The sequence below is a fragment of the Rhinopithecus bieti genome, unplaced genomic scaffold (assembly GCF_001698545.2).
Source record: "Rhinopithecus bieti isolate Rb0 unplaced genomic scaffold, ASM169854v2 scaffold_18624, whole genome shotgun sequence".
NCBI lineage: Eukaryota > Metazoa > Chordata > Mammalia > Primates > Cercopithecidae > Rhinopithecus > Rhinopithecus bieti.
The window spans coordinates 1,654,550-1,666,225 of NW_016809607.1; the positions used below are offsets into that span (position 1 = coordinate 1,654,550).

Here is an 11,676-nt window from a genome sequence, read left to right on the forward strand (position 1 = left end):
TTACCAAAGATTTGGTCAAATTTTAAGATAAAACTTGAAACATCCTGCATATCTCTATAGATCTTGACATGCCTATACGCCCAGCTTTCCTTTAGGGTTCATTATGATACACGTGTGAATCACTTCGTAATAAGATTTGACTTTCCAAAATCTTCCTGTGAATCTCTGACCCCAATGACTTGAGCATATCATGGCCATATTACCATATGCCAGTTTATCACCCCAAACCTCTTTCTTCATCTATAAATTGGGAATAGAATAATTACTTTATTGGAGAGGTATAATGAGACTAGATAGATAGATAGATAGATAGATAGATAGATAGATTTTTTTTTTTTTTTTTTTTTTTTTTTTTTTTTTTTTGAGAAGGCGTTTTGCTCTTGTTGCCAGGCTGGAGTGCAATGGCGCAATCTCGGCTCACTCCAGCCTCCGCCTCCCAGGTTCAAGTGATTCTACTGCCTCAGCATCCCGACTAGCTGGGATTACAGGCATGTGCCACCATGCCCAGCTAATTTTGTATTTTTAGTAGAGATGGGGTTTCTCCATGTTGGTCAGGCTGGTCTCAAACTCCCGATCTCTGGTTATCCCCCAGCCTCGGCCTCCCAAAATGCTGGGATTTACAGGCATGAGCCACCATGCCCTTCCTAATTGAGACAATATTTATACAAGGGAAAATTGGTCTATTATAAGGCATAGCCATAGCAAAGGTCTTAACATGTGCTCCCAGCTCTCCCTCTCCTTTTCTTCTCTGTACCAGTGGTTCTCACACTTCGTAACACTCAGAGGTACACTGGGCATGAAATAAAAGCAGGAGAGGATGGGACAGCATATTCCGGAGATCTGTTTTTCTTCTTAAAAGCCACTCATTTGAAATTCTATCAGAAATTTATATGCCTAAAATATTCATTACCTCTGTTTTAATTATACAAGAAGCTTACAACTAAAATACTCTCCCAATCATCTAAGAGACCACCACTTAACAGTATATTAGATGCAAACATTTCAGATTTTCCCCATAAGCCTGAAATTTAAACATTCAAATTTGCAAAACAGAAGTAAACTGGAATAAAGACATTCACAGAAAACTATTTCATATCCATTAGTTATCATTTACACATCAAATACATACAGCATTAAGACCAAATATACAGAATTTCCACATTTATATACAGTAATCAACATAGTGCACAATTCAAATCTATCTTACAATCAAGTGTACAAGTTTAAATATGGCTTTATAAACTACTAATAATTCTGCTAAAGTAACTCATAGATCCAGAAATAAACACTGAAATGCCACCTTCACACTGGGGTCATCATTCAGCAAGATGCTAATCATTGTGTTTGCAAAACAGATGGTGCAGGTAAGTGTTTCCAGGTGGTGTCCGCCCGTTAGCCCCCAAGTAGCTGAAATGTGGGTTCGAATTATGCCAACACTGGCCCTTCCTCTCTCAGATACCTGAAAATAAGTCTGCACATCTTCCACACATTTGAAGACACAAGATTATAAACAAATAGAAAAAAAGACATGTAATCAGTGAGATGATTAATTACCAGGCATTATCAAAACATGTTTTTCAGATTGTTGCTGAAATTCACAGACAATACATCCTGCATTTGCATTATCTGGGTACCACCCACCCCTACTTTCTTTTCTTGTTTTGCTTAACTCAGTGGGTTGTTAAATCTCTCCAGAATTTTCAAGGCATTCTAGATCAAGTGGTCCCAAAAGCAGAATTAAAAAGTGCAATCTTAAAGGTGACATCAAATTGTTCATCCTTCTCTTCCCCAACCAAAAATGCTTATTTTAAGTAAAAATAATTAAATACGTTGACCTAAAATCATGCGTCCATGCTTATTTTATATCTGCTTTGCCACAAATGGTACATACACATTCTCTAATCAATTACAGGCATCTGGGTGCTACGCCTAAAGACCCCTTGTCCCATTCTCTAAACTCCATTGAGGACCAGAAAATATACTTTTAAAATGTCTATGTTTGCTATGGTTTTTAATGTTTACATCAGGAAAACAGTGTATACATATACAGCAGTGTATACATATATACATATATATCATAAATAAATACATGGAGGGGCATGCTCAGAAAGTTTTATTAATGGGGTGAATAAGCACAAATGTTTGGAGACCGCTGCCTAAAAAGGGATGATCTGGGCTGTCTCCAAACATTTAAAAGACTTCTCTAAAACAAAATATACATTACTTTGTACATTTTATATTTAGAAAATGGAAAATATATGCCGCACTCTTGAAAGACTAGAAGGAAATTCCAAAAATAAAGGAGTAAACATCAGGGCCAGACCCTCTAAGTTGCTAAAGTCCCAGGCCTGGCTTCAGAAGAGGAATGGGGGACATGAGCATAGAAATTAACATAAAGATAAATGTGACTTCAACACTTCCTGCACTGGCCACTTGTATATGCATAGACAATCCTTCCCTACGTAGATTGCACTTGTTTTGATTTACAAACCTGTACTTTTTATTATTTTAGCAAGATGGCACCATCTAGAAAACTTTCAATTGCCTGATACATCTCTACCACAGCTATACCACATGGTTGCTTGAAACTTTGACATTCGTTACTGTTTTCTTCTCTCCTCCTACTCAGCTAAATTCTAATGCCACCAAATGAAGGACTCAGACCCGAATTTTTCCAACATCACCATGGAAAAACCATCGCTGTCATCAACATTTGAGTTGTCAGATATTTGACATGACGTAGATCACTGGGAAAAAAACATGTGTTTAAAATAAGCATGTTCTGATCCCACGAGGCTTATTACTTGCAATAAAATCATTTTGACAGGAGTAACACAAACATGTCACCCCTACTGAAGCATAAGTCTTTAGCCTTATTTCTGCAAAAAACAAATCCCAGGCATAATTTTTTACGGATAGAAATACAATCATTTGGACATGGTTTATATTTTAATAAGCCAGATATAATCTCTTGTAGAAGAGAAGCAAATACGAAAGAACATTTCCGATTCTAAACAATGAAAGAGGAAAAAGGAAAAATATTTTTTAAAGAGGAAGAAGATAGTAAATATTCACAGCATTCCTCTTTTTTAGCCCTCAGTGAACAATTATATTATATTCCCTCTGCTATCTGTTTAGCCACCATTAACTAACATAGCAATTCAGAAGTTGGATCTTATTTTTTTAGAAGCCATGGGGTAACTAAAAACAAAAAAGGTATTAAATAAGGAAAAAAGCTTAAGCATTACTAACAAATGAAAGGTAGTCTATTCCAGAGCCACAAATAAAAATAAATGCATGCCAGTGGGGGGTGGGAGGTGAATTAGTCACATTTAGTAACACAACTTTTTATAAAGTTAATTGATTATGATATATATTGCTTTATGGTTAGTGGATTGTTTCAAAAATGCATGATGGCCATTAAGTTCATTGCTAAAATTATTTGTGTGCAGAACACCAAAGTACCGTATCCATCTTTTACTCCAGATGACTTGTTTTCCCACTGAAATGGTCAGTTTGGTGCTGCTAGACCATATCTATAGGTTATTTGTTTTATTATTGCAATGGTCCCCTTTATTTGTCTACCAATTTGACAACTTAAGGCAATCATCCCCATGAAATTTGAGCATCCTAGTTTGTCATGGTCCAGCCAGCAGCAGGAGTTTTAGAGGGCCTAGGTCTGGGGACAAGTTCCTTGCTTTGGCAAAAGCAGAATGGTTGAGGAGGTCACCCTGTCAGCTCCAAAACAGCTGAGTCCCTTTTTTTAAATCTATGTTTCAATGCCCCCTGTAATCATCGCTAACAGGCAAGGCTAATGTTGCTGGTTCCAGCAGTCTAATCTCAAAGATTAAGGAAACTTAAATATCCTTAAGATATTCTTGAAAGTCAGGGACCAAAAATCTGAGTTTCTACTAAGGAATTCAGACAAGGAAAACATGCCACAGATGTTCACATCCACCCTTGACATGAGCAAGAGTCTTACAGGTAAGAGGCCCCTCCCTCCTCATCCACCAAGGGGATCCTTTTGAACTTCCCAAGTTATATCCAGACCACTGGAAGCAACTGAATAAAGCTCAAGCACTTCACAATCACATGTAATTGATCCCTGGACCTGTTAAAGATGGGTTGCCAGAGCCCAACATTTAGCCTGGGAAGGATTTGTCATTGAATGTACTTTTATCAGTTCTAGTTTGACTTAAATAGCATTGCATATAAAGGAGAACAAAGGATCTTGGGTCATAGTCAGGAACAATAAAATAACTGTACCCTGTTAAGTAAATAAATAAATAAATAAAAGAAGAATAACCTGAGTTGTTCCCTATCGACAAAACACACCAACTTTTATTGAAAATACACTCAACAATTGTTCTATGAATGAATGAATGAATGAATGAATGAATGAATGAATGAATACAGGAAAACCTGATTGTGCACATCTTTCTTCTGTAAGGAGAAATCCAGCCTCTTCTCTCCCACCTTCAGCCGAGGCTGATTGCCCTATCCATGTAGAAGCGGTGGGTTTCAGGGCTGAAATGAAGTGCACTTGGCCCTGAACTCATTTTGATAAATCAATTTTGGGGGTGGTTAAAAGATAAATGACAAGGACAACAACAAAATCCTATCACTTTCAAAATTTCAAACCTCCAAAACAAAATTTTTTCAAATAACCTAAGAGCACTTCTTTCTTCTTTTCTGTCACTCAAGACATACTGAACATGGATAATAGAGATTACTTTTGCTTGCATAGCCTGTACCAATTTTCTTCTCTCTGGCTGTGTTAAAACAAGAACAAACACAATGATAACATTTAAAGACTCTTGGGAACAAGACTTTTTAACTGGGTTCCATTAACCCCCTGAGGAAACCATGGATAATTTCAGAAGGTCTCTAAATTTCCTGAATTTATTTGTAACATTTTATATATTTGCATATACGTGTTTTTCTGGGAATAGGGTATAGAACTTTCATTAGATTATCAGTGGAGTTCCTGACACAGAAAGTGAAAAATCACTATTTAATGGTATGTGACCCACTCTCTGAGCATCTTTCCCATGCAGCCTTCAGGGAAGAAAATGATGAGTGCTTCATTTTCAAAGGAAGAGATTATAATCAGCTGGGAAGCCTTCATGTGAAGCTGACGAAGTCAGACCTTGAGAGATGGGCATGACTTGGGCCGGTGGAGCAGAGAATAGAACATTTCAGAAGGACTGGCATGAGCAGAGGCACAGAGATGGGCCACATGAGGCTTTTTTAGGCAATGGCAAATGGATCAACCTGGCTGCACTGGATGGCTCTCATGGAGGAGCTATGCAGACAAGGTGAATAAAGGTGAAAACACCAGACCCTAAGGAGTACCCCTCACCCTGAGGCAATGCCACATCCCATCAGGGCCAGAGCTTTTTATAAAGATTAATCCATTTGTAGTGGGTGGAATGGAACAGGGAAGCAGCCAAGTAGGTAAAAGAGGCTAGAGAAGTCTAGGCAAAAAGGGATGCCCTGAAATCAGAGTTCTGTGCTGTTCTATTTGCCACTCTGCAACCAGTGTAGATTCGAGGGCCAGGCACAGGGTAGGTGCTCTGTAAATATTCAGCAAGTGAGGGAATGGACATGGGTTCTTTAAAAGATACATAAGAAAGTATGAGGAGTCTCGGTGATTTGGGAATCCATCTTGCCATTCTTCAGAGTCTAGCAATGCCCTGCAGAGTCTAGCAATGCCCTGCACTGATGAAAGGTCTCCTGTATTGGTCTTGACCAGGCTGAACAAAAGTGAAGGATTCCAAGCAGGGAATGGCTGGAGATGTGCTGGTTCTCTGAACACAGGGTGACTTCTCAGGTAACGTGCATTTTATAAGACAACAAAGCCAAGGTGGTATAATGGAAAGAACCATCAAGGGCAAGGTGGTGTAATAGAAAGAAACCATCAAGGGCAACGTGGTGTAATGGAAAGAACCATATTGACCTCAGTTTTTGGTCCTGCCCTTCAAATAAGTATGTATGTGACACCGAGCCAGTAAGGTGCTTCCTACAGCTAATTTTGAGCACAGCTATACATTTCTATGACTCTACATTTTCTCTCAAACAAATCTAAGCAAGACCCACAAGGCCAAAATCCTTAGTATGTCTGTTCCTTGAACCTTAGTTGTTTCACAAAAATATACTCTAATACCTCAGTATACATGGGCAGGGCTCACTTGAGGAGTAGACTGCAGTTGTGATTCAAGTCCAAGTTGTTCCAAGTCTGTGATTAGTCTCCCAGGTAGCCCACAGCCTTGGTAGTGTCACTTTCTACAATTCATTATGTAACAACAAAAAATTGGTAAATGCTGACAATATAGTTCATCTTTGCATAAATATAGATTGTCCTTATATCTGTTCTGATGGAGAGTAAAGCGCAATGATTCTGCTCATTAATCTTGTTGAGTGAGGGTGCAGGTGGGCAAAGAGAGGTGGATACAAGAGCTTGATTTACTTTTACAATGAGAGGTAAAAAAGGAACGAATAGCCTATGGGTCTTTTGTCCAACCAAAAGCATCTGTTAACATTAAAGACCACATACTTCAAGTTATCTTCCAGCAAAAAGGAAACACAGAACTTGAACAAGAAGCCAGATGACCAAAATGTCCCTTAACTTCTTATTGTTTTTTCTTATAATTAGCACCTGTTCATGAAATGGGAGAACATTTCAAATCTGGGTAGCTTAAGAATGAAGCACATAAAATTAAATCCTTCCGGATAAAGACTCACACCATGGTGACTTTGTCTTGGTTATTCTGTTGGCATAACCCACCTTGGGAAACATAAAGCAGGAACATATTCTAGGGCTCTAAATCAAATTGACACCTACAAAATGTTGATGCCCAGTCATACGCTGTCAGGCAAGTACCCAAGACTCCAGGTAGCAAAGTCCATTCATGCCCCTGTAAGAGGCACCTGGATGGAATGACTTATTCTACAACTTCATTTTCAAAGTTGGTTCTCCACATACTTGTATTCCAAGTAATACAAAATTAAAAACATATATGAATCTACATTCTCATAACTTAATCATCCTTTGAGAGAACATACATCACACTTGGTACTGTACAGTAAGAATAAATTGTTTATAGAAAAAAATTCCAATACATTTCTTTTCGGCTAAAATGTGGTGGGAAAAGAACAACCCATGCTTTGTGGAGACAGGTCTGCAGTCCACCTGTACATCATATTCATATTTTCAGTCCAGGAGTCTCCCTAGTCACATAGAAATGCCACCAGTTGGCCTTAAAACACACTTGCTAGAGAGAGGGGAGGCAAACAGTCCTCCCAAATGACGCTGGAGCCTCAAACAGGGTTATCCATTCATATCTTCTCTACCACATTCTTATTAGGCATCAAACAGTCCCTTTAAATAAGACTGGTTTTAATAAGATATTAACAACTAAGTTTCCCGTGAAATAAGAATTTCTAAATTAGGGTATCTCAGCACGTATTCCCAGTCACATATGCCCTACACAATTGCTTAAGTGGTAAGCAGCCTTAAAAACTCTCCTCTCTTTACCTCTTTGTGAATCTACAGCAGTCTTTTAAGATTGTTTTGCAAATGCTATATTCACAAAGAGGTGTTTTTTTTTTTTTTTTTTTTTTTTCAAGTAGAGTGCATGGATTTCTCAGAAGTTTCTGTATTTTAAGAAGTGCCTCTTTAACCCCATAATGAGCAATCCTTATGTTGGTCAGAAGCAAAGCAGTTTTGTTTGCAGTTGTAAAACTTGGCTCTCCTAGCCCAAATTCAACAGCCATCACCCAGGATCTCTGCCCCATGTGTCTCTGGAAAATGTCCTAAAAAAAAAAACTTCATCTTTAGAAATAGGGCGTCTTCACAAATATGGGTAAGCCAACAGTTCACAGAATACTTTAGGGAAAGAGAGAACGGGGAGCAGACAGCAAAAACATTACGACTTGTTCTCAGCATTGTTCTCCTCTCACTGGGCAGTGGCCTAAAACACCAGAAAAGTTGCATTAATAAAACTGCATATAATCTAACACTGCACAGAGTGCTTTGATACAAGTATCCTCTTGCTACTTCATCTTTTCAATACATCTTTGCAAGTTTTGTTTTCAAAAAGATGTTACAAGTTGGCAGGCTTCTGCTTACAAAAATCAATGAAATATTTTCCCTTCAACTCTATGAAACCTGCCATATTCCTGAGATTTATTCTCCTCAAATAAACCAAACATAGGCAACGTAACACTCTGGAGTCAACACAGAACATGCCAGGGTGAGTTCAGGCAATGAAAGAACCACTTTTCTGCAAATACATGGTAGAATTGAAGACTGTGTGTAGCTGTCGATAATTTGTAAAAACATTTCCAATGTTCTTTCAACAAAAGATTTTGATTCAGCTAAGATCACAGAAAGGTATGATGACAAAGTCCTAAGTGTACCTTTGTGTGTATTTCATCTGCTCAGCTTTTGCAAGTGACTGTGGTGGTGGTTGCCTGGATGTGGAATTCCTTTGCCCTCAAATCTTCACATGCATGAAGTGCAATAAAGAATAAAATGCTGTGTTTATGTCGCACCACTTCCAAGAGGCTTAAACCGCCGTACGAATGTTACCACATGAATCCCCACAACACCCCTGTGAGGTAGGTAGGTGGAGAGTATTGTCATCCCCACTTTACAGGTGGGAAAAATGAGGCACACAATAGTTAATAAGAGATTTGCTCAAAATCACACAGCTAGTCACTGGCAGGGCTTAGAATAAAACATATACTGATTAGCACCTAGCACAGTGCTTTGCACATAGTAGGTGTTCGTTGAATATCTGTGGATTTTATTTGACTTATGTCTCAACATACAATATACACACATAAAGTACAAGCAGCCACCATAAAACATTTATCTCCTACATTTTCTCTGATGATATCTCTCATTACTTCAAATCCTGGTGGATGAAGGAGGTTCAAGAATCCATCTCACAACTAAGACCTCAAGGTTGAAGAGGATCATCATAAACACTATCAGCTGACAACCCGCTCTTACAACTGCTCTACCACACAATATTATTAATAGTTTTCTAATGAAAACAAAAATAGATTTCAGGAACCATGCTGACATTATTATTTTTTGCCTGTTTGTTTTCAATGGAGTCATCTGAATGGTTCTGTGTTTTGTTTGTACAAAAAAGAAATAAGGCTGCTATAGTCCAGTTAGCATGTGAAAACTGTGCCAAGCACGAAGATCTCCTCCCAGCTCGGATGGATTGCTACCTGGGAAAATGGACCGACCCAGGGAGTGGCAGGTACCAAGGAAGAGGGTCAGCGAGGCTGGACGTCACTTGCATTGTTCGTGGTCTGTATAGTCATCCATGTCCACATCCGAATCAAAGAGTGAGTGTCCGGTAAAATCCGTGTCTGGGGTTCTGGAAAAACTGTTTTCTGCTCCCTCATCTTCAAAGGTCTCTGTCCTTGAGTAAAAGCTAAAATCCAGCAGCGGGGTATGGGTTTTGCTGCCTTCGCTGCTCTCCTCGGACTCATAGATGGTATTGTCATCATCGTGGTGCCACTCTGGCCAAAATTTCCTCCTTATCCTCTCACAGTACATGGCAAGGTTGATCAGCTCACCTGCAGTGTGGTCAGGAAAGCAAGGATTAGTTCTCAAAGGCAGCAGTCTACCACATCTATGGTCTGTGTTCCCCCAAAACTCCAATGTTGAAATCCTAACTCCAATGTGATGGTCTTAGGAGGTGCGGCCTTTAAGAGGTGGTTAGTTCATGAGGGCCAAGCCCTCATTTGTGGGACTAGCGCCCTCATAACAGAGGCCTGAGAGAGCTTCCTTCCCCCTTTTACCATGTGAGGACACACCAAGACAGCACTGTGTCCAGGAAGCAGGAAGCGGGCCCTCACTCAGGCAGGCCCTCGCCAGATCCTGAATGGGCCAGAGTCATGATCCTGCATTTCCCAGACTTTCCCAGACTCCACAACTGTGAGAAATGCATTCCTGTTGTTTACCAGAAACCAAGTTTACGGCATTTTGCAACAGTGGCCCAAACTATGACATTCAGCCACTAGGCTTTCTGGGAAACTGGAATAATGGGGAAGGTAAACATTAACAGTATTTTTCCATAGAGATACTGTGAAAATATTTAGGTTTTTATGCACATAATAAAAAACGGTGAGTGAGAAAAGTTAAATTCAGTGAGTGAGCAGAATGAAATGAAGAAGTGAGTCTGATGATGATCTCAGTGGCGGAGTAGTTTATCCAAAACGGCAGATAAACTACCATCACTTCGCTTTAGGAAGCATTTTATTATTTTCTGTTTACATATCAAGAGAACTAATGCTTTGATTGGTTCATAAATAAATTAATTTATATTCCATGAAAATACATCAACTGTTGGTTGCATTAAGTCAGCCAGAAGTAATCGTTTACTCAACAAAGTTTTACAATGTTGCTATGGGCTGAGTACCATGCCAAGTAGCTGAAAAAAATTATGTTAGGACATACACTTTTCCCCCAAAAAAATCCATAAAATGGGTAACTCAGAATTGTCTTTATGGATAAGTGTGCCTGCAAACACACTTAGTATAAGATATTTTTAAATTTTTACATGAAATTGAACAGCGGTACTCAGGATCCGGGTCCCACTCAGTCACTAGACTAATTATTTTTTACGTGAATCAAAGGAACTCTTGTGTTAAGTCACTATTACTGTCTAGGCATTTGTCTGAAACGTGACACTCTACCTGGCCTTCATTTCCTAATTCCAAATGAAAAACAAAGAAAGTGGGTGAGTTTCTCCCTTTGATCCAGCAGATGGCAACATTGCTTATAAATATATGATTTGCTACTGTCGCATATAGGACATTATTACTCTAAGAGTATCTTTGGATTTAAGTTATACAAACATTCATTTATAGTGTAAATAATCCATGTTTTAGTGCAGAAAATTAGAAAAAACAGATAAGCAAAAAATAAAAGCATTACCAATAATCCCATTCCCCATAATAACATTTTCATTTATGTTCTTCCAGAAATGTACATACTTACATATACATTTACATATATTTACATGTGCTATATAGGATTTACTATCTATTCTTTTTCTTATCCTACTTTTTTCCACTTAACAATGTACAATAAAAATCTTTGAATTTCACACTCTGACCACAGTGGTAACTGCACACTGTTATATGGCTGTACCGTAGCTTCAGTTCATCTTTATGAATCCCCATCACAGGCTGTTTAGGTTGTTTCCATATTAATGGTTCTGTTAATGACAGTTTGTCACTAACTTTTCTGTTAAGGAAAATAACATATTCTCATTTTGGAAAATTAGAATTAGTCTGTATACAGAAACTGTACAAATACATAAACAAGAAAACAAAAAGTACCCATGATTTCATCGAGCCAAGATAATCACAATTAACATTTTGGTGTGGCCGGGCGCGGTGGCTCAAGCCTGTAATCCCAGCACTTTGGGAGGCCGAGACAGGCGGATCACGAGGTCAGGAGATTGAGACCATCCTGGCTAAAACGGTGAAACCCCGTCTCTACTAAAAAATACAAAAAACTAGCCAGGTGAGGTGGCGGGCGCCTGTAGTCCCAGCTACTCAGGAGGCTGAGGCAGGAGAAGGGCATGAACCAGGGAGGCAGAGCTTGCAGTGAACTGAGATCCGGCCACTGCACTTCAGCCTGGG

At 39.0% G+C, this 11,676-nt stretch overlaps 1 protein-coding gene across 2 annotated transcripts in view; it reads right to left on the minus strand.

Moving 5' to 3' along the window:
* Positions 1–1,086: 1,086 nt before the first annotated feature.
* FAXC (failed axon connections homolog, metaxin like GST domain containing) overlaps positions 1,087–11,676 on the minus strand; it is an 81,616-nt gene continuing 71,026 nt past the window's right edge. For both annotated transcript variants that reach the window (XM_017889834.1, XM_017889835.1), the window contains one exon: positions 1,087–9,600. In XM_017889834.1, the coding sequence (XP_017745323.1) occupies positions 9,311–9,600 (290 nt within the window). In that variant the 3' untranslated portion in view covers positions 1,087–9,310. The remainder of the gene's footprint in view (positions 9,601–11,676) is intronic.